The sequence below is a fragment of the Rhamphochromis longiceps genome, linkage group LG18, assembly GCF_057381845.1.
Source record: "Rhamphochromis longiceps isolate RC_006_pf linkage group LG18, R_longiceps_female_GT1.1, whole genome shotgun sequence".
NCBI lineage: Eukaryota > Metazoa > Chordata > Actinopteri > Cichliformes > Cichlidae > Rhamphochromis > Rhamphochromis longiceps.
In genome coordinates, this window is record NC_140574.1 from 1,091,103 (window position 1) to 1,114,378 (window position 23,276).

Below are 23,276 nucleotides of genomic sequence, written 5' to 3' on the forward strand. Positions count from 1 at the left end.
TCACAGTGCACTCACAATATCTTCTACTGAAGGAGGCAGAGCGCGATGCTGTGGGGCCGTCATTCAGCAGCTCAGGCTGACACAGAGAAGAGCAGCATCTTCACATATGCAACACATTCTAAGAGTTTTTATGTGTTTTGACTCGGGCACTCCTGAGGCTCTTCTATGACTGCGGGGGCATCGGCCATCTCCTGCGCTCGGGTCTGGGGACAGGACCAGACCGAAGACCGGTGAGGAGGGCAGGCCCTGTGCTGATGCAGTGGTGGAGGCGGTGAGTGAGGAGGGTTAGGGTTAGGGTTAGTACTTTCAACAACCCGTCGAAAGGGGAGGGGCCTGCTGCTTCCAAATAGAGCGTATTTCATTCATAATGATGTAAATCCAAGCTCATTATGGATTCATGATCTGAATCCTGGGTTGTGTGAAATCCCAGAAAAGCACCTTAGACAAAGTGAATCTGTGAACTAAGGTGTAGGTGTGTTAGGTTATGTTGTGGTGATCCTCGGGTTGAGGGATGGGTGTTCAAAATTAAAACCAAGATGGACAAGAAAAGTTCAAAATCATCAGGTGCTCAGTTTAGAAAAAGGAGAAAAGAAGTTGGTTTTAATCACTGAAAGAAAAATAATTAACAAATCAAAATAAAACAAAAGCATTTTGATCAGCCCTATTTCTACTCGATTAACAATAGATAACCATTAGGTGTCACATAAGATAAAGTATCCTTAGTTTTCAGAATTATTAGAGCTCTTTTTTCCTTTTAATTTACTTTGTCCAAACGATTTCTAAATGGCTTGACAGTACGTACAGAAACAGTTCCCGGAGTGGCTTGAAACTTGGAAAAATGGCTTCTTTGGAATGTTAGCTGACTTCTGAAGTGACGGACAGAGACAGAAGAAATGAAGTTCAAGCAGAAAGAAATCCTACAGCAGCTGAACCAACTTGGCAGATCCCGAACAAACCCAGAGTCCGACGTGGAGGGGCTCTGTGAAGGTGGTCTCTACCTTTGCAAGGAGAGTCATGGAGCCGGAGACGCTGTGGAAGGACAGGATACCTGCGCTCTGATCCACGTACACCCCGATCTTGCGGGACTGAGGAACCTGTAGGAACATGGTGGTGCTGTCATGTCTGAACTCGTTACTGTGACACCACAACGCCCACGACTTGTCGTTGAATCCGAATCCACTCTCACTTCCTGTTCTGCTGATGCTCTTGTAGGCGACCGCTATAGCAACAAACTTGCTCCACTTCACCTCCCAGTAACACCGTCCACTCAGAGCTTCTTTGCCGAGGACCTGAAGGCTGTCGAACCTCTCTGGGTGATCAGGGTACGACTGCTCCTTCTTCATGTACGTGACCTTCCTGTTCCCCTCAGACAGTGACAGCCATTTGCTCACTGTATTTGGATCCAGCGTGATTGGACACATATACTGTAAGAATTCGTTTCTGGTCTTGGGCTCTGTCGGCGGTGCAAAAGGTAGCGGCGGCGTCACCAAAGCTGGGTGTAGTGGGGCCAAAGCCGTGGGCTCTGCTGGAGGCACCACATGTTTCAATGAATTTTTGCGTGCTGCTGTTGCCAGAAAAGCTGTTAGATGTGGTGCTGGTGGAAAACGGGGTTGTTTCAAGAAACTCTTGGGCTCTGCTGGTGGAACCACACGTGGTTGTTGGAAGGCTGCTGATTTGACTTCTTCTTCTTTTGTTATGAAGGATGTTGGTGCTGGGACTATATGCGGTTGCTTCCCTGAACCCTCGAGCTCTGCTGGTCTCAGCGGCGCCTCTCCTTGGGTCCAGCCCTGACTCAGAAGGTCTTGGAGTTTGTCTTTGAGCTGCGATACCGCCGCCGTCACCTCCTCAAAGCTCAGAGGAGGGACGTTGACGCCGGTGTGTGTAGATTTGCCGAGTGCTGACAGCGAGTAGAAAGTGAGTAGAAAGCGGTGGTGGTCCTCGGTGTATGAAAGCTGCTTCAGCTCCGAGTCTTTCTTCTTTAACTTGGCGATCTCGTTCTGCAGCTTCTCCTCGAGCTCTTTGACCCGACGCGTTTCTGTTTCCTGCTGGATTCTGATCTGCTGCTGCACTTCGGAGCTTCGTCTCGCGATGAGTTGGGCCAGCTGGCTGAACACCATCTGGCTATTCCTTGCTGCTTCATCGGCAGAAATGTTGATGACCCCCACCTGCTTCTGAAGCACTGTCAGATCTTGCTCCAAGTCTTGGATTCTCTGCTGGATGTTCTGCCGACATGGATCGAGCTCATTCTGCCTCTCGGCCCGCTCTGCTGCCAGTGACACGACGTCGTGGCCTTTGTGTTCGCTGATAGAGCAGAGGTAGCAGATACACTGCTTGTCACTGCGGCAGAAAACTTCCTTCACTTTGTTGTGGAGAGAGCAGATTTTTTCTTGGAGGTTTGCTGAGGCTTCAACCAGTTTGTGGCTCTGAAAGGCCTGAGAATCGTAGTGAGGCTGGAGATGATCGTCGCAGTAGGAGGCCAGACACTGTAGACAGGACTTGGTGGCTCTCTGCTTCCTCCCAGTGCAGAAATCACAGGGCACATCTCCAGGTCCAGCATAGTTGTGATGAACAGGAGGAGCAGCTTGGAGTTCAGTTTTCTTCAGCTCCTCCACCAACTCTGCTAACATGGTGTTTTTGCCCAGCACTGGCCTCGGTATGAAGGTTTTCCTGCACTGGGGACAAGAGTGAACCCCCCTTTGATCCTCTCCATCCCAATGGTTGTTAATGCAGATCATGCAGTAGCTGTGCCCGCAGGGAAGAGTCACCGGATCCTTCAGCAGATCCAGACAGATCGAGCAGCACAACTTTTCTCTGGCCAGTTGAGGCATTTTAATTCTGAGAGACAGCCAAGAGTTTCTCTTCTTCTCAGCAGATTAAAGGCGAGTTCTGATCCGAACCCAAACTTGCGCCAGTCCGTCGCACGTCTGCAAGACACGACAGCAGCAGGAAATATGCGGACAGAAACCAGCTGCTGTGTTTAAGAGCAGGCAGCAGAAAGAAGCTATCAGGTTTAACTTCATTCCAGTCCAAATATGATGCCAACATGCATCACAAGACCACCCCCCTCCTCTTCCAGACCCAGTGAGCGCAGCTACCTGCATCACCAGGAGAGGACCGAGGTCATCACAGGTGATCGGGCCCTTCAGGAGCCCGCAGTGTGCTCATCTTTGTGAATACACTCAGCACTCATGCCTCCTATAACACACTGAGATCAACCTGCCTATCACAACTTGGAGCTTTACTCATATTTGCACATTTGTGCGTGTGCAGTGCAGAGCTGCTGTTAGAAGAACAGAAATCTGATCACTGTAGAGGAGCTGAAAATGAAGCATTCAGTCGATAATAATAATAATAATAATGATAATAATAAATGATCAGCGTGTAACGCACGAGCCTGGAACAGCTGTGCTGAGAAATCTGACACACAGAACAAGACGTGATTTCTACTTTAATAATGAGTGAATGTGTGCGGCCTGGCTCCGCACCGCTTCCTTCTCCTCAACTTGCCATGACAAGAATTTCATGACACTTGCTGAAAAATGCGAATGCTCGGCTGGGAAACCAGCAGGTCTGCAAACAGATCCAACAGTTTCTTTTAACTCTCCTGAATCTGATTTGCAGATAACAACACACACATCCAACACACAATGGTCGCCTCTCGTCTCTCTTATGTACAGTATTGCTACTATTGCACAACTGACATACAATTCTATTCAATTCTATTGTTTTTCTTAATTTTTGCTGCTCTTATCTTTGTATTGTCCACTTTGTTTCATGTTCAAGCAAATTTCCCTGATACAGGTTTGTCTTATCTTATGTCAGGTGTTTACATGCTTACAGTGTAGGAACAGGTTGATGAAAGGGGAAGATAAACCTCCTGTACTCACGAGTATGTGTTTAGTGCAGAGGACAGTATCGTCAGGTGTGCAGGCTGGATCACAGAGCACCCAACCTCTCCTCGCCTCCTCGTAACTCACGAGAACTGTAAATGTGAAATTACAGAACATGCACATGTTGTGTGCCGAGTCACGGAGAGCAGTCTTTGTTTTATTTGAGGATTACCTTCAGACAGGCAGAAGAAAAAGTGCAGTTTGGTGCACACAGAAAGCTGAGAAGCTGCAGAGGAGGAGGAGTTTATCAGGTTCATCTTCATTCCATGAAGTCACGGAGCGAGAAACTGCGACTGACAGCCTGATCTGGGAGTACAAACTCCTCTAAACAGAAAACCAGAAGACCAACGGAGGAAAGCTTTGACATCATTCAGACTCTTTGCTGTGCTTTCCTTGTTTTCCTTCATTGACACGTGCACAGAGGCTGACCGGAGACCAGCCACAGCAAACCCACCTGAATGTACAGAATTCAGGAAGCACAGAACGGTCACAGGCCTCTGGCCTCATACGGGTCGAGCACTCCATGTTGACCTTTAACGGCAGATTCATGTTGGGGAGTTCAGGTTTGATGATACTTTCTTGTAACTTTAATCCAAACAGTGAACTCACGTAGGAGAGCGACCCCCGGAGTCGTCGTTCGCAGAGCGCCTGCAGCCTCGAGTCAGCACGGTGGCACTTATGCTTAACTGATCTGCAGCCTCCTCTGCCAGCGCGATGCAAACTGATGGAAATGCTCAATAAACACACGTGCTGGCTTGAAGGCAGAGTCAGTGAATAAATCCTGAGCTGCAGCTTCGTCCTCGGCCTCCTGCTAGGACTAATTTCTGAGCGTTCACCATGGCAACTGGCTCATACAGAGCAGAGCATCTATTTTAACCCGGCGGAGCCAAGAAATGGCCGACTTCAGCGTTTCTGTCATAGATGAAGCTGCTTCTTTGATCTGGATCTTGAAATCCAGCTCTCAGCTGTGGCTAGCGGCTCTGCGCCTGTGAACCGTGGGTCAGAGGTCACGAGGCTGGACAGACGGGGGTGTCTGTGGCTCCGTCTGCTGTGGCGAGACACAGGAGCAGCTGAGAGGAACTTTGAAACAGACAGCACTGTTCATCTGTGTGTGATTCGGGGCGATTTAGATTCTGTTGTGCATTTAAAAAGCTGCCTGACAACATTCAGTGACTGTGTTCGTCGTGCGAACAGATCCGGACGCATTCAGCAGCCCGCTATGACCCACAGCTAGTCCTAAAGTCATCTCAACCTAAGCTTCACTTCATCTCCAACAAGATGAGTGTGACCAAACCAAATCACTGCGATTACAGCAACATAAATGTTAATCACATGTACAGCTGCTTCCTGGAGCAGAAGCAGGGATCGTGCACGCGGATCCTTCACTGCTTACTCTTGCTCAAATATGTGGTCTGTCTGAGCGGACACGAGGGGATCAGGTTTAACATCATTCCAGGACGAGCAGGACAGTTTAACAAAACAGCAAACATCATCGCTGGAAATGTTCTGTCAAAACAACAAAAGCAGGCCAGCACGTTCCCATCAAGGCCGAGGCCGCGGACGCCGCTCTGACCTGCTGTCAGCTTTGGTCTCAGGGCTGCAGAGAGCCAGCTTTCTTTGGGTTAGCTGCTTTAACCAAACCCCAAAGCCTGTTAACATAATACAAGTCTTTGTTGTCATTGCACAGTCACACCAAGCACAACAATGCAACAACATCAAACTGTCCCATGTCGGCACTACGCACAACTAAACACAACACTGTAACTTGAAGTGCCAGAAAGGTAAGCGCAAAAAAGGATGACTTGATAAACAAATAAAAGAATGAGTGCATGTTTATTATTATTGTTATTGCCCCCAAAAAGTCCAGGGGGGTAGCCAATCAGGTCAGCTGTGAGCATTGATCAGGGCTGTTGTAAAAGCTGTCGTGGAGTCTGTTCGTTCACAGATAATCAGTTTTACATAAGAAGAACCACAATTATTGTTCTGTTAGCCTAACCCAGAGCTTCAGAGCCATTGGGGGGGGGAGAACCCTTGGAGGACACTGCTAGCATAATGGACAGGTTTGTGATGAGGCGCCCACGCAAACGCAAAGCAGGAGATGAAGCATCGCTGAATATGTTTCTAAACCAACTTCATTCAAAGACTAGAAAATATGGTGAAGCAAATCTTCCCTTTGGCTTCACCTGCACAGGTGCGGAGGTAGGTCTCCCTGCAGGATTAGTTTCCCTGCGTCGGGAGCAGCGCTGGGCTCTTCAAATCACGGACAAACAGGATCCCACATTCTTGAGTGTTCACAAACACTTGTTGTAATGACTAACTGCTCCTGACATGTTGGAGATGTTTGCTCTTTATACAGTAAAGTTGTAGCAGGATACAAATAACATCAGGCTGATCCTGCCACGATTTGTTCCCCCTGTCACAGACAAACAGGATCCCACAGTTGTTTATGTTTTTGAACACATTTTGCATTTTTTGAAAAATGTATTGAGATCAATGTTGAATATTATTACACAGGAAAAAAAACAACTGCATGTAAAATAATGACACCGTGACGCCTCTGCCTTTGTAAACAGAGGGACAGTAACTGCTGTAAAACCTGCAGACAGTCAGATTAACAGTATTTCGTCTCTATCATTCTGCAGTTCATCTCATGTAAACAATAACGTGGCCACAGCGTGACGTGGAAAAGGCACATACCTTTGACGCTGCGTGACGAACTCTGTATTCCTCGTCCACACGGAAACGCAAAAAAGGAGTTTAAAAATCTGTTTTCTGTGATTCGAAACGTCGTTTACGTGGACGAAACAGCTGCGTGTTCAAAAATACCCGTGTAGGTGCGGACGCAGCGTAAAAGAGTTAGTTTATTACTGCCTGCAGATTACTTGTGTTTGCTTAATTGTTTACTAAATGTTGGAGGTGAGAAATAAACCACAATGGAGCAAAACATGGGCGTGTGGTTGGAGGGTGTGTTTGTGCCTGTGCACGCGGGGGGGGGGGGGGGGGGGGGGGGGCGAACATTTTTGTTGTAAAACAAAGGGGGGCCAGTAAAAACAGTTTGGGAACCACTGCGTCATTAGTGTTCGATGGTGTGCGTCTCCTGGCACTGGGCGTAACTGCTAAATGAATTTCCTGAGTGGAGCTGTAATCATCACCCTGATTAAATCTGTCTGCTCCGTTTAGACCTTCATGGCCAAAGAAAGACGCGAGTTTAGAGAGAAGCTGGTTGTGCTCGGCGTCTGTGCTGCTCAGGTTACATAACATCACGCGACACAGCACGTTACATTTTATTTTAATAATAAAAGACCAAAATCACCTGAAATGCATCAAAATACACATGTACGGGTATTACTGTGGAGTATCAGGCCCTCTGTACACTGGCACACAGTGTCTCGTCCACAGGCTGCAGTACAGGGACGGCTCACCCCCAAATCAACACATTTTAGAGTAATTAGTGCAAAGAAAATAGTTCCTGAATGAAACGCTTGTTAAAAGCTCGGTGTCGGTGCATCTCCTCACATCCCCGTGAGGGAAGAGCAGTCGGACCTACAACACACCTGATTTTGAGGTGAACTGCTCCTTTAACGGCGCCCTGCAGGTTCATCCACAAGTGGGACAGTTTCACATTAAATCTGTCAGCTGGTTCACTGTGCACTCACACCACAGATCTCAAACATCGTTTTCCACCTGCAGTCTGACGTGCTCAGCGTGCTGACACTAGGTGGCGCTACAGGAACAGCCTCACTGTCCAGGAAGTCCGGTGCAGGGTTATCATCAGCTGTTTTTACACGCTCCTCAGAGGGCCACGCCACCGCTCTGACTAAGAGCGTGCCGTTAACGGCTGACCTCGTTACATGCAGGTGGCACTGACTCGCTGCACCCTGTGGGACAAACACAGGAGGGTCCGACTCCAGGCCTCGAGGGCCGGTGTCCTGCAGATCTCACCCTGGGTCAGCACACCTGAATCACATGATTAGTTCATCACCAGGCCTCTGGAGACCTTCAAGACATGTAAGGAGGTCATCATTTAGCCTGCAGGACGCCGGCCCTCGAGGCCTGGAGTCGGACCCTCCTGATCTGACAAGTTTCCTTCTCAGTCTGCTGACAGCTTTAGGCTACGTCCACATGTATTTTTGAAAACTGAGATTTTCCGTTCTCGTTTAAAAAAATAAAATAAAATAAAATAAAAAAAAAACCCGTCCACAGACGCAAAAATGAAGCAAAACGCTGCTATGAACATGCCAAAGCAACAGGTGGCGATATATTCCTAACCGTGTTGGCCAATCAGAGGCCTAGAAGCCTGGGTGGGAAAGAGTAAACAAAGACGGGGCATAGAAGCAGAACAGAGTGCTGTTTGTGGAGGCACAGCAACTGTGTAAGCATGTAAACACTGCAGAGAGTAAAATTAACAGCATTTTGTCCACGTCCGCCACTGTAGAAGTTCTCAATCTAACGGTGTTCACAGCCGACTCTGAAGTACGCTGTGGACGCTTGTGTTTACGCAAAGCTAAGCTAACCGCGGCCGGACTTCCTGCACAGTGTGGACTGTTCCTTTAACTTTGAGAGCTGCAGTGTTAATATGAAAGCATGCAAATGCAACACTGTTTACCTGAAGCTCCTGGCTCATACAGTATTTACACCCCAGTGCTACATAAAGGTACATACTGGCAAACAGAACCGAGGCACAGAAAACAAGGACAATAACCACGGTGCAAAAATACGTACTAATTACTTTCGGTCTTCTTTTAAAACTGACGAAGCTTTAAGGCAAAAAATCCGACAGGCTGGAAGCTTCAACCTGTCCAGCGTCTCCACAGCCGTTCATGTGCAGCACGTCTGGTTCTTTCTGGTCTCTCGCTGTCCAGGCTGTGCACAGAAGTGCACGCCGCGAGGTCGGCGCTCACAGGGAACCAGGACGACTGAAAATGAAGCAGAAATTAGAAAAATCTGAGCAGAACGTGATCGAGAATTCTACGAACACCAGGTTGGATATGCCCGTGCAGAGCAGCCTCACCTGCTGGGGGGGTCCCCGTTAGACAGGCCGCAGCCTGTAGCGGAAGCGGACATCTTCAGCTGGTAGCATGACTCCCAGGCCGGCTCTGCTGAGGTCCAAGGTGGCTTTGCTCTGGCCCTCCTCCAACTCCAGGTCCAAGTAAAGCAGGATCACGGACAGGAACTGTTTGATCTCATTGATTGCGAAGAAACGTCCGGGACACTTGCTGGCACCTGAGCCGAAAGGCATGAGGTAATGCTTGAGCTTCTGGCCACGCTTGTAGAAGTTGGTCTTCTTCTGGCCGTTCTGCACGTAGCGGTCGAACCGGAACGTCTGACGGCACAGAGAGAAGAACGACAGCGTGACGAACAACAGTCAAACGTGGCATCCCTTCACTGCAAATGACTGTTACAGCTTCGGCTATAAGCCCTGAGAGGAAGAAACCACCGACTTAATAAACCTGGGCTCAGATGGAGCCCTGCCACAGAATGATGACCTTTCACCCCGTCACTCCTGGGACAGGCTGAGGTGCTGATAAGCTGGAAAGCGGAAGAAAAATGGATGGAAGATGGAGTTTGACTAAAATGCCAACAGATGGCACTATTGTTCCCTGTGCTGCTTTAATAACCCATCATTTCCCCCAACAGCAGATAATCAGTCTGTGTGGATTTCAAAGGTTTCCAGACTTTCCTCTTAATTTGGAGTTGATCACATGACTGGATGAAAACACCTTAAAGTTACACAAAAACCAGAACTGTGATTCTGCAGGGATTCAAGGCTTCAGGGGTAACAGCCCCTCTGAATACAAACGCAAAGAAAGACATGCCACGCTGTCATTTGGATTTTTTAAAGTCTCACCTTAAGGCAGGTATGTAATCAGTTCAAAACAACAAATGCATGTATTAAGGTGCACTGAGTCCTTTTAAGTTGAAAAGTGGTCCAGCGTACCTGTGGGTCCTCGTAGATCTCGGGGTCCAGGTGCATAGCCTGAGGGTACAGGGCAATGATGTCTCCCTTTCTGACGGCCGCCGAGCGCTCGGCATCCAGACGCAGACTGAAGTCCTCCTGAGCCACCCGGATGTTCATGGAGGCCGAGCACAGGCGGAGGCTCTCCTCGATGGCGCTCTCTGTGGAGACAGTCGGGTCAATGATCTTCAGGTTCACATCTCTAAGTGTACGAATGCAGAATCTCTGTGTGCACGTACCCATGTAGAGAAGTTTCTCCAGGTGCGCTGGGGTCAGCATCACATCCTTATCTCTGCTGAATTCCACCCCGCTGAGTCTCAGGACGTCCTCGAGCTCCCGACGGACGAACTGCAGCGCCTCAGGGTGACTCACCAGGTAATACGTGACCCAGAAAATAGCAGGAACCGTGTTCCCCAGAGACGCCCACAGGATGGCAAAGTGATGAGCTGAAAGTCAGCAGGATGCAGAATGTCATCCACAAAAAGCTTCCACGCAGCATTTACACTCAGGTCACAAAAACAATTATTGTCTATATTGTGGGCTGTTGAGCTGCCAGTGGCACTGGTACACTGCACAGGGAGGGAAGAAAGGCCTAAATCCATCAGCAGCTGCAAACACATAAAGCAGGCTGACATTACGCTTCTGCAACAGCCTCCACAAAACCCCCGTCAAGTATTTGGGACTGTGCTTAAAAGCCGAGTCAGTTCAATTTAGATGAACTCTACCATTAAATAAACATCATCATATAGAGCCAAACTTGGTAGAAGCTTGATGATGGAAACCAAAAGCATTTGGTCAAGGTGGGATTTGCTGAGGGACATTTATTAGAAGCGTTCAAAGAAGTGATTCAAAACTTGAAATGACCAAGACAAGTTAGCGCCCACGATGGGTGGATGTTAACCTCCGACCACAGCTGCACATGAGCCACTCGAGGTCTGGGCTGTAGGGCAGCAGAAACATGTTTGCACAGTAGCTAATTATCTACCTGCTTTGTCGAAATCCCTCAGCGTGTCATACTGCTCAAACATCTCGAATCGTGTCCTGATGAACTCTGAAGAATGTGACCAGCAAGACATCTGGTGCGGCAGGAAGTAGTTGATGAGCCTCTCGCGGATCGCCCTAGTCCGTCCCAGCAGCCAGATGGGTATCTGAGCGACGAGGAGCGGAAACATCTTGTCAAACTTGATGAAGTCCGTCTCCAGGACGCTCATCCCGCTGTGGCGGCTGGCGGATGGCGGCTTGCCGTACATGGTGAGAAAGGTCGCCTCGAACATGATCGAGTTGCAGAGCTTGTACATGTAGGCGGTCTTCCAGCTGCTCTCCTGGTCCAGGTAGTCCTGACGAAATACCAGCATCAGGTTACCCATCATGCTCTCTGTCAGGGGCGTGAGGTTATCCCCTTGGAGGAGAATGAAGCTGCGTTTGATCTGCTCCTTCAGGCCGGGGAACTTGCTAGTAACAGGTGGATAGCCAAAGGCCAATGATGCCACCCTGTTGGAGAACTCGTGAAAGTCCAGCTGCCGGCCTTGTTTGATGATGTTGGGATACAGTAAAGGATCCATGATGAAGGTCATGTATTTACCTGTATTTATAAAAGATGCAAACCGTATCAGGTGTTTAATCTCAGACTGGAGCTTTTTAAGATAAAAGGTCAACAAGTCTATAAAAAGTTGGGACAGAGCAAAAAAAAAAAAAAAAAAAAAAAAAAAAAACAGCTGGAAAGATCAGTGGTCCCAAAGAGAAACAGCTGGAGGAGCCGACTGATCACTTTGAGCATGTGCGTACATATATACACAAGATGGTATTCTCCTTCCTGTATATACAAGCGCGTATATACAGGAAGGAGAATACTATCTTCTAGCTCAAAGAGCAGTGGGAAGAAGTAACGTAGCTCAGCTCAGGCATGCAGCTTCTTCCTGAGTGTACGTAACATGTTCTATTATCATGCTGCCTCAGCCCATCACTGCATTTAAACCATGTCTTTATACACGATTTAACCCAAACACAGACTCACAAAAACCATTCCCAGACGTTCTCACCACGAGCACGTTAAAATCAACCATCTCTGTGGTCCAAAGGATCTTAAATATCAACTGGTAATAGATTACTTTGTGCTCTAAACATTATCTAACTCTAACAGCTCGAACACCAACTAACAAAGCCCTGAAGTTTTAATTATTTTGACTGTAAAAATAAGACATTTGTATGATGAAAATACCCATCTGTGTGTTATAAGAAGTGTCCTGAAAAGATAATTTTGTGCATTTTTATCATTATTTCCTCACAGCTCGACACTAAAACGTCTGCAGAGACAGTTATAATCTTTAATTTGGTCATGACTACATGTCTGATATTATCAATCCTAAGAATTTATTCTGCTTTACCATTTCAGCTTTTTCATTTTCTACTTGTGTCTGCGTCCCATCATTCACCTTAATTCTGTCTTATTCATCACCTACATTATTGATAAGTTCCTCAGAATCATTCCCAGAAAAAACATATTAGTATCACAAGTAAATAATATAAACTTTGACTATTTAGAAACCTTGAACATTGATATGTATAATGACCTGGAAACAGCGCACAGCTTCACTGGCTCGTGGTCACTCAGGTGATTGGGTATAGAAGGAGTGTGTCAAAAGTAGGGCTGCCACAAACGATTATTTTGAGTCGACTAGTCTGCGATTATTTTTGCGATTAGTCGACTAATCAGATCATCATCCATTACAGCTTACTGCACCAGCAGCATCTGCTCTTATATAACTATCATTAGCTTACAGCTTTAAGTGTTTAAGGTGCTAACTAACAATAAAGACAAGATGATAGTTTATTAAATTTTAATGAAGTTTGCAGATTGTTTCGGTGAAGTTTAATAAACTCCTTGCTATCTAAAATATAACAGGACACCGGAGTAAACTCTGGAGCATCTCACACTTCTGATAATCAGCTGTCTGCTTGACGTTTATTCAGCTGTGTAAAAACTATAACTTTAATCTCAGACAAACTGATTTACTCAGGAACAAATAAAATACTGAAAAAAGCCAAACAATAACATTTTAAGTTATCTAAGTGACTCATATATCATGTTTAACCTGAGTAGCGAAAGATGGCGGTGGGTTTGAAAACGATGTGCCGGGAGTCCGGTGTTCTCACGGCTCTAGTTAGCCTCGCCCCCGGCTAGCTATCGAGCTAGTGGGTAACAGACGTCTCCGAAAACGTCGGAGCGCTTTTGAAAATATGCGGTGTCCTGATGAACTGAGCAGATATTTGAGGTTTACACAGCTACATTCTCGCCTGAAAATATGTTAAACGTTTATTTTGTGACCCAGAAAGAATAATAAGAGTAATATTAAAACTAACTAGCTGCCGCCATTGTTGGAAACTGAGCAGTAGTGATGTTCGATTCGTGAACGAATCGTTCAATACTCAAGAATCACTTTACTGACTCGTGAATCATGATTCACAAGCCCAACTGACTCACTGACTCATCCCTGTTGCTGTTAGCAAACTAATTCCATTAGTAGAAATATATCTAGCTTATAATTAAAATTGGGGGGGGGGAACAACAGCCAGTTTCGTAACAAAAGCATTTCTGCTCTGAACTGGAAGAAAAACCCCTGAGTAGAAGCTCACATCAAGAAAATAGCTCCTCCGTTCACAGTAGCATCGTGCTGCTAACATGCTAACATCACATTTGAGCTACTCACCCCCTCCCTCCTGTGCTGAATCAAAGAGCGAGCGAACGAATCACTAAGGACTCACTCACCCCCTCCCTCCTGTGCTGAATCAAAGAGCGAGCGAACGAATCACTCAGGACTCACTCACCCCCTCCCTCCTGTGCTGAATCAAAGAGCGAGCGAACGAATCACTCAGGACTCACTCACCCCCTCCCTCCTGTGCTGAATCAAAGAGCGAACGAATCACTCAGGACTCACTAACCCCCTCCCTCCTGTGCTGAATCATAGAGCGAGCGAACGAATCACTCAGGACTCACTCACCCCCTCCCTCCTGTGCTGAATCAAAGAGCGAACGAATCACTCAGGACTCACTCACCCCCTCCCTCCTGTGCTGAATCAAAGAGCGAGCGAACGAATCACTCAGGACTCACTCACCCCCTCCCTCCTGTGCTGAATCATAGAGCGAGCGAACGAATCACTCAGGACTCACTCACCCCCTCCCTCCTGTGCTGAATCATAGAGCGAGCGAACGAATCACTCAGGACTCACTCACCCCCTCCCTCCTGTGCTGAATCATAGAGCGAACGAATCACTCAGGACTCACTCACCCCCTCCCTCCTGTGCTGAATCATAGAGCGAGCGAACGAATCACTCAGGACTCACTAACCCCCTCCCTCCTGTGCTGAATCAAAGAGCGAGCGAACGAATCACTCAGGACTCGCTAACCCCCTCCCTCCTGTGCTGAATCATAGAGCGAGCGAACGAATCACTCAGGACTCACTAACCCCCTCCCTCCTGTGCTGAATCATAGAGCGAGCGAACGAATCACTCAGGACTCACTCACCCCCTCCCTCCTGTGCTGAATCAAAGAGCGAACGAATCACTCAGGACTCACTCACCCCCTCCCTCCTGTGCTGAATCAAAGAGCGAGCGAACGAATCACTCAGGACTCACTCACCCCCTCCCTCCTGTGCTGAATCATAGAGCGAGCGAACGAATCACTCAGGACTCACTAACCCCCTCCCTCCTGTGCTGAATCATAGAGCGAGCGAACGAATCACTCAGGACTCACTCACCCCCTCCCTCCTGTGCTGAATCATAGAGCGAGCGAACGAATCACTCAGGACTCACTCACCCCCTCCCTCCTGTGCTGAATCAAAGAGCGAGCGAACGAATCACTCAGGACTCACTCACCCCCTCCCTCCTGTGCTGAATCAAAGAGCGAGCGAACGAATCACTCAGGACTCACTCACCCCCTCCCTCCTGTGCTGAATCAAAGAGCGAACGAATCACTCACTCACTCCCTCCCTCCTGGCTCACAGCTGCTTCTTCTTCTTCTTCTTCTTCTTGGTTGGCAACCAATGTTAAGGCGCATTACCGCTCCCTGGCTCACAGCACAGTGGACATTTAGATGAGAAAATGTATATTTGACACACTTAAGGAAAATACTAATAAAATACAAATAAACAAAATAAATGTTTATTAAGCAATTTTGATAAGAAATTGCTTAATTTTAGAAATGTTTTTGCTCTTTTTTTCTCTATAAAATAGTTGGGGGGTTTTTTTGGGTTTTTTTTTAATCATTCATCTTAGCAGTGGGATTTACATGAAAAGGGAAACAAATTAAGTTTGAGTGAAAATGTAAAATTTTTGCACTCTCTGGTCAACTGACTCAGTGAATCAAATGACTCAAAACACCCGATTCACTTTGGTGAGTGACTCATTAACACTCGATTCAGCAAAAAGAATCAAATTTACCATCACTACTGAGCTGGGCGGTGCTATGAATTCTGGTACACAGCTTCTTCTTCTTCGGGGTTTAACGGCAGCTGGCATCCTTGTACATGCAGTGCTGCCATCTTCTGTTTCAGTCCGTTATTACACTCTTAAATCCTGCTACTTATTCCTGCGTCTTTTGGGATCTTACAAAGCTTCAAACGACGCGTCGACTATTAAACTAGCCGTTGACGATTTTGATAGTCGATGTAATCGTGGCAGCCCTAGTCAAAAGCAAAGATGGACACAGGCTCACCCTGTCACCTGCTCCGTAATAATCTGTGCGTCACACTTGTATAATTTACAGGATTTTGATTTTTATGAATGACTGAAGTGCAGCCCTGGACTGTTTTAACGAGTTTGTGCTGCTAACGTGCAGACAGGCCGTCTCTCTTTAATGGGGCTGGTAGGGACGCTGGAAATACCAACCTGCTATCTGGACGGTAAACACATCTCCAAACTTCCTCTTATGTTCTTTCAGAAATTTGTGGGCATCTTTCCCAAACTCCAGAGCTTTTCCAATGAAAGGAATCCAGCCTTTTATTAAAGGGGGCTCATCTTCTCGTCTGCAAGCAACACACAAGAGAAACCACATTATTTCACCTCTGTGAGTTTGACATCAAACAGTTTATCTGGTGTCACACAGCGTGTCTGATCTGAACTTTGAATCCTCCTGTGGACGGAGGCTCAGGTGTTCCTGTTCACTGAGATTGTGAAACTGTAATAAAGGGTAACCTCAGGCAGAAAAACACTCCCTCCTATAAAACACCTTCAGAGTCTGCTGCGGTTATTAAACAGACGTCTGCCTGCTGTGAGCTTCAGGATCTGTTTTCTATCGGCTCGCTGCTGTTCGGTCAGCTCACATGTAAACTTGCTTTTAAACAGAGAATCAGTCAGTGCAGTTTGATTTAATGCAAGGAGCCTAACATGCTGCATCAGCCCGTGTGTGCACTGTGCCCCATTCCCTGGATTAATGGCCGTAATCCTGAGCAGTCCGGTGTTTACCCAGAGCTCTGCCGTGGAAGCCCGAATGTCGTGAAGGAATTTCTCAGGAAACACGAAAACGCGTCCGGGCCAGTCACAATCTGAGCTCGACTTCCTGACCTAACATCAACGGTGCGTTTAAGCGCCGAGTCTCCACTTTGATCCGAGTTACAAACCCTAAACGAGCTGCGAGTGCAGAAAGCCAGAAACACTCCACCCAGCTCCACGTTTGGACAGAAAGGTTCAGTTTGATAACACAGCAGGAAACAAACTATCACAACAAGCGTCACATTTACAGGGTTCATGCCTCAACAAGACTCCGATGTTCTGCATAATTAGCAAACAGGGAACGAAACCCTGAATTAACGAGGGACGAGGACACAGAATGACTTCAGCTCTCTGCCAGAGTTTGCAGCCGGATCACCTCGAAGCAGTCGTCGGTCACAGTGATGCTCTGTGTTCACACTACTGATGGACTCGTGTACACAAACAAGCACACACAACGTGACCCCAGAGAAGTGCAACACAAACACAGCATTTCTGAAAGCGATGCAAAGGGAGGCCTTTCTCTCCGAGCTGCTCCCTCCAGGAGTCACATCTTCTGTTCCAGCGTCCTCCTCTGTCACTGCATGTCCTCCTTCGCTACGTCCACAAACCCGAGGCTTTCCTTCACTCATTCCTACATTTACATCTGTCTTAATCACCTTCACCTGACCTTCAGGTAAAAAGGACGCACACAAAGGCAGAAAGTAACGAGATGTAAAGAGATGTCTTTAAACGTAACCAAGGAGTGAAACTAAGACTCCGCACGACTCCCACGGGCCGTGAGAGGAATCGTGACTCCGGGGGAACAAAGAGAAACGCGGCCCTGCCGGGTCCGAGCTGAAGGGCGCCTCACTGCCTCGAGAAAACAACTTGTACAAAGGACCGAGCAGCAGGGTCATTACTGCGCCGCATTCATGCGCAGCGGCTGGAAACGTTCCACCCTTTAACCAATCTGAGGTTCCCGCTGTGAGTTTCCTCCTGAGCTGCTAAGTGTTCCCCTGCACTTCCAGTCTTTGTGCCTCACACTGAGAGGAACTTCCTCCTGGGAGCAAAAGGTCACGGGACACCCTGGAGGCGGCCCAGTTGTCTTCAAACACAGACAGGAAGCCTTTCATTGGGGCCAGACAGCCAAACATCGCCGACACCATCAGTTAATCTGCTCTCATTACGTCATCTGAATACAAAACAACTTTATTTCTATCGCACATTTAAAACCAAAGGTAAACTAAAGTGCTTCACAACGAGGTTAAAACACAACAGATATCTGAATCAGACCAGAGAACCGGGTGTGAGTCTCTCCCGGTAGCTGGTTGGGTGTAAAGTATGAGAGCATCTGCAGAACGAGTCACCTGACCAACAGCCGGTGTGTGTGCACTAACGTGCGGCCAAACCTAACGAAGCCGTGTCTGCACATGCTCAAACATCAGCCTCCCACCTCCAGTCACTCCCTGCAGAGAGATCCCTGCGTGCCTTTCTATCCCACGCTGTGCCACGTGACCACACCGTCCGTCTCATCCAGGTGAAACCCGTGAAGCCGGGTTACTGATATTTCAGAGACATCGTCCCGTTTCATGTGCTCAGTTTAGATGAACCTGCAGCAGCTGTGTCAGACTGCAAAGTGTGGAAACTGAGGAATGACGCGCTGTGTGTCGGTCCAGACACCGAGTGTCCGCTGTGAGACGCCGAGTGTGTCAGAGACCAAGACGTGGAGGCGATCGGCGCTCTGAGAACGACCGCGGGGACAAAGAGTTCAAGAATGCAAGACAGAAATATTTGGAACATCCCACCAGATGGACATCAGCGCTCCCACTCAGCTGTGGGAATCCAGCATAAGGATCCAGAACAGGACAGAGCTGGACGGAGCGTGCAGTCTGAGGAGGCACTGTCCTGGAACAGCAGAGTTTGAAGCCTGAGCGTTTAAGTCCTTACAGTCGTTCGAAATGCTCGGAAACTCTGGATGTGCAACCACAAATCTGCTGCGAGAAGAAAGAAACCAGAGAAATCTGCCTTCAGAGTTTCTGTTGATGCTGCAGGATTCTCAGGGTTAGCCGCTCGCTTCAAACGCTGAGTGAACGACGTCACTCGTGAGCCGAGGGCGTCTTCAAACACCCCACACTGTTCTGGAGTCAGCTTCACACCAGGCGCATCAATCAGATGCTCCTCGAATGATTCGGTGCCGACCAAATTCATCCAAACGTGGCTCAGAGATCTCACCTGTCCCACCTGCAAAAGCATTCGTCTATACTGCGCTGGAGCCGAGCACAAGCCGAAGGGAAGCCAGCCGTTCCCAAAACGTGTGATAAAGGCTGTGAGTGGCGTGCTGCTGTCCTCCATGATGGTCCGCCTTGCACCAGCGCTGAGAACCATGCGCTCCTGCTCAGGACGCTGAGCATGTGTTGAGCAGGAGGGATAGGATGACGTCACGCTGCATCAGAGACGGGATGCATCCCATTTCATTCTCATCTTTGGAAAAAGCAGCCGTCTCACCTGCTGATCTGGGGTCAGCTGAAACAGGTGGCTCCCATAAATCACGGCTGCATTTCTCCCCCTCACCGTACGCTCCTTCCCTCCAGCGGCAGGAGTCAACTTACTTAACCAGTGATCGCCGTCTACAGGGCAAACAGCTGTAACTCGCTGCAGTCGCCCGGCGCGGCGCGAAGGATGAGGGTGATGTCATGGTTCCTGCTGGAGGTGGGAATCACCATACATCCCACGATACGATGTTATCACAATACTTAACGCACGATACGATATTATTGCAATTTTTAAAAATATTTTGCGATATTCAGATTCTGTACATAAAGTTAAACTTTATCAATATTCATTTTATCTAATATCAAAGTCTCACACTCAGTCTTTCTCTCATTTCAGTTTTATTGTTGACAAACTGAACGGTTTGTATTACAGTCTAGTCCAACTGAACTGAAAACATCTGGTACAATTACAGCTATTCTGAACTATGCAATATGAAAACTATGCAGCCCCTTCAGCAACTGAAGAATTTGAAAGTAAATTAAAACAAAATATAATTTTACATTAAATAAAAAAGTTTTAAACTTAATTAAAATAAAACATGTCTTAAATTAAAATAAGTAAACTGTCATGTTTATTGCTGCCAAAAAAACAAGTTAAACACATTTGGACAGTGTCAGGATTCTTGCTCAGAAAAAGGACCAACATGCTCTGAAGTCAGAGCACAAAAACCTTTTTTGTAACAAAACATCGATTTCTGCTGTCCCTGTATCGATACATTATTAGCAAACAAAATATCACGATACTACACAGTATCGATTTTTCCCCCACCCCTAGTTCCTGCCATTAGTAACTGGGATGACCACGCTGGACCGATTTCCCCTCTGCAGGGCGATGACGGTTTGCCCCTCTGGTAATGCTGACACGTCCTCACACCCTCACTGCAGGAGTTTTGCGGCCCTCGGGTTTCTCCACCTCAGCTGATTGTTTTGCTCTTCTGTGGTTCATTAACTTTCACTGATTTGCTGCCTGTATTTTTCTTTTGCATTGATCGTCTCTCTGATCTGCTTCATTCATCTTATCGATTAGTCTGTCACCCGAGGATCATCGAGATGAAGCTCGATACCCGAAAGCTCAGTGCTGACAGACCTGAAGTCCTTCTGCACGAGTTCTGGGCTCTTCATCAGACCCGGAGTCTCCCGAGGGGAGCAGAAGCCTCTCCTTCAGCTACAGTTGTCCTGAGGAGGAGGTTTTGAGGAGATTCACGGCTGACCAGCCTGCGATACTGGGGTAGGGGCAGGTCACCATCCACCTGAAGCTGCCTCTAAGACTCAAACTAAGACTTCAGCGCAGCTCCTGTAGCGTCTCTGTGATGCACCGGGTCTGTGCGTGAGTCTGAGCTTCTCCCCACTTTGACCTCTGGTCGTCTCTCACTCAGTGACCTCATCCTCCATCTCTTTGTTTCCTTTCGTGTGCGTGTTGATCTTCTTCCACTTCCTGTGGCAGCATCGATCTCAACACACTTCCATCATGTGCCCGAGTCTGGAACGGGACAACGAGCACTTCCGTCCCGCAGTGACCCCAGGCTACCCCACCCTTTGCTTCGCTGCTGGGAAACATTACAGTCGGACTAGCAGTGAACGTGACCCGGGTCAAAACTACAGAACAAACACGAAAACATCGTTCATGAAAAATGTTACAATGCCGATAATCACCGACACGTTTCAGAGCCAACCAGGAGCTCCGCGTGCAACAACTTTTCTCATCAACACAGACACGAAAAATCAGAGCCGAGCCGAGCCGAGCCGGGCCGGACAGAGATGCGGGCGGACTCACCTCGTCCTGCCGCGCAGGACCAGCAGGAGCAGCGGCAGGAGCAGGCCGAGCAGGCCGAGCACCAGCAGCAGCAGCAGCAGCGGGGACATGATCCTACCTCTCTCCGGGACTCACACCGGAGCACTACTCTGCGGGAGCGCGCACACACACATATACACGCGCACATCACCGGAAGCTTTCAAAATAAAACACACCAACTTCAGTTTGTTTTTATCGATCATATGGATGCCACATGTGACACACAGAATACAAAGTTATAAGAACAAAGATAAAAACGAGGCCGCGAAGACTCAAATCTCCTTCACTGAGTGCGTGTTCTTCGTGGATGTGGGGTTGGAGTGGAAGCTCGCTGTCAGCTGGGACAGTTGCAGTCCACGCCTGTGAAAACGGAGGCCACCAACACTGTTAGGGACCGTGAAAAGAGCTCAGGCAGCTTTCTCTCTAATCACATCACCGTGTCTGATGAAGGGATGAAGGCAGATCAGGGTGTTTCCTTTCATGAGACCAAAATATACCTGACCTAATAAATAAGTCTCTGGGAAGTAAAACGAGTTTCATGGCTGTCACAACACTGCAGAGCGTTGTGTGTGTCGTCCTGTTCTGTCTTATCTTGTTTATTTGTGCATTTGTTTGCACATTGCACTTTACGTAGTCCTGTGTTTGTGTGTTACATGTCTGGTTGAAATGACAATAAAATCTGTCGATTCATTTCAATGAGAGTTTGTTTGTGGCAGAGACCAGCTAAGAGAACAACAGCATCCATTATTAACCAAACTTTGGATTTGCAGACTCAGCAGGTTTTGTTTTTCCACACAGTTAATCCAGGAAAGGCTTTAAAGTCATGCAGAAGTCAGACGGCCGAGTCCGCACCGCCTGCACCAACACACCGAGTTACATCCTGAGAGGACAGAAAACTGGCTTTCATGAATGAATGAATGAATGAATGAATGAATGAATATTCTTTATTGTCATTGTCACAGGTACAATGAAATTGAAAGATGTCTCTGGTCAGTGCAACATCACAAAAGATAAATACTTAAAAACTATAATTAAATACTTAAAAACTATAATGATAGGATATAAAAGATAGAAATACATATAAAATACAGTATTCTCATACCGTAGATACACCCAAGCAATCCAGGCCTAAGGCCCCATACAGACACTCAACATACGACCTAGTTGATATATCACTCAAACAATCAATCACTCAGTCAATTTGTTAGCGCATCCAACAAAACATGTCTGAAAGCATTCCAACATCAAGGGCACAAATGACAACAGGGGCAATGAAAGTCATCTGCTTTTAGTAGCATTGAGACATGATATTGCAATTGGGTAGAAACTGTGTTTGAGTCTGTTAGTCCTTGTGTATGTTGTTCTATACCGTTTACCTGAAGGCAGCAGTTCGAACATGGAGTGTCCAGGGTGTGAGGTGTCCTTTATGATGTTATGGGCTCTTTTGAGGCAGCGGGAACTGTGTAGGTCTTTCAGTTTGAGGAGAGGGCAGCCGATTGTCCTTTGGGCAGCGTTGATTACTCCCTGGAGTGCTTTCCTCTGAGCCACTGTGCAGCTAGCGTACCATATGCCTATGCAGTACGTTAGTATGCTTTCGATGGAGGCTCTGTAGAAAGACACCAGCAGTCTCTGTGTGATGTTGTTCTTCCTAAGCACTCTCAGAAAGTACAGTCTCTGTTGTGTCTTTTTCAGTAGCTCAGAGGTATTCACACTCCAGGATAGGTTTCCCTCTATGCTGACTCCCAAGAAGCGGAAGTCTGCCACCCTCTCCACACAGTCGTCGCTGATGATTAGTGGTTGGATTTCTGTCTTGTGTCTTCTGTAGTCAATTATGAGTTCTTTGGTCTTTTTCGTGTTTAGGAGAAGGTTGTTATCCTTGCACCATGAAGACAGCCGCTCCACCTCATCTCTGTAGGCAGACTCATCTCCCCCAGATATGAGCCCCACCACAGTAGTGTCATCTGCGAACTTTACAATGGCGTTGCTCTGGTGGGCGGGGGTGCAGTCGTGTGTATAAAGCGAGTAGAGCAGTGGACTAAGCACGCAGCCCTGTGGCGACCCAGTGCTTAGATTTAGGGCTGGAGATGTGTAACGTCCCACTCTCACTCTCTGTCTGCGGTCGGTGAGGAAGCTATTGATCCACTTACAGGTGCTGTGAGGAAGCCCTAGGTCTTTTCATGAAGTGATGCTTCTCAGCCGGGGAAAACGCCACAGTGTTACTGATGATCGGTAACAGTCAAAGAAGTTCCTGTAAAATTAGCTGAAGTGCAATAAGAATACTTGTGACATAAAAACCAAAAACAATCATTTTAAGTGTTCTGTGAGTCTGTGTGCTCGGGCAGACTGTAACAGGAAGCAGGCCGAGCCAATCGAAACCAGATATCTGGAGGTACATTCATGGCTTTTCTGTCTCTGTATGAAGCACTGCCGTGTACCTGATCTGGGGTTAAAGGGAAGTTGCAGAAGTCCAAAAGCTCCTCAGCTGGAGACAAAAATTACATTTATTCCCCAAAATCAAGTTTTGAGCTCTACGGACTGAGAAATTCTGACATTAGAGAGAAACCACCAATCAGATCAGACGATGCACAACGAACACTTAGAGAAGAATTTCCTTTTAACAGG

The 23,276-nt window shown here is 47.5% G+C and overlaps 2 protein-coding genes across 3 annotated transcripts; both read right to left on the reverse strand.

Moving 5' to 3' along the window:
• Positions 1-283: 283 nt before the first annotated feature.
• Positions 284-6,772, reverse strand: LOC146647340 (E3 ubiquitin/ISG15 ligase TRIM25-like). The gene is made up of 2 exons (XM_085388862.1): positions 3,888-6,772; positions 284-2,924 (listed from the first exon to the last, which is right to left on the reverse strand). The coding sequence occupies exon 2, from the start codon at positions 2,826-2,828 to the stop codon at positions 918-920; it is 1,911 nt and encodes a 636-aa protein (XP_085244988.1). The 5' UTR covers positions 2,829-2,924; positions 3,888-6,772; the 3' UTR covers positions 284-917.
• Positions 6,773-7,167: 395 nt separating this feature from the next.
• On the reverse strand, positions 7,168-20,791 carry cyp7b1 (cytochrome P450, family 7, subfamily B, polypeptide 1). Of its 2 annotated transcripts, XM_085388893.1 has the most exons (7): positions 20,637-20,789; positions 15,729-15,865; positions 10,832-11,428; positions 10,086-10,292; positions 9,829-10,007; positions 8,902-9,213; positions 7,168-8,806 (listed from the first exon to the last, which is right to left on the reverse strand). In XM_085388893.1, the coding sequence occupies exons 1-6, from the start codon at positions 20,723-20,725 to the stop codon at positions 8,920-8,922; spliced, it is 1,503 nt and encodes a 500-aa protein (XP_085245019.1). In that variant the 5' UTR covers positions 20,726-20,789; the 3' UTR covers positions 7,168-8,806; positions 8,902-8,919. The 2 variants fall into 2 exon arrangements, with proteins under 2 accessions (XP_085245019.1, XP_085245018.1); XM_085388892.1 differs by having other exon boundaries at positions 9,829-10,292; positions 20,637-20,791.
• Between the last annotated feature and the right edge of the window lie 2,485 nt (positions 20,792-23,276).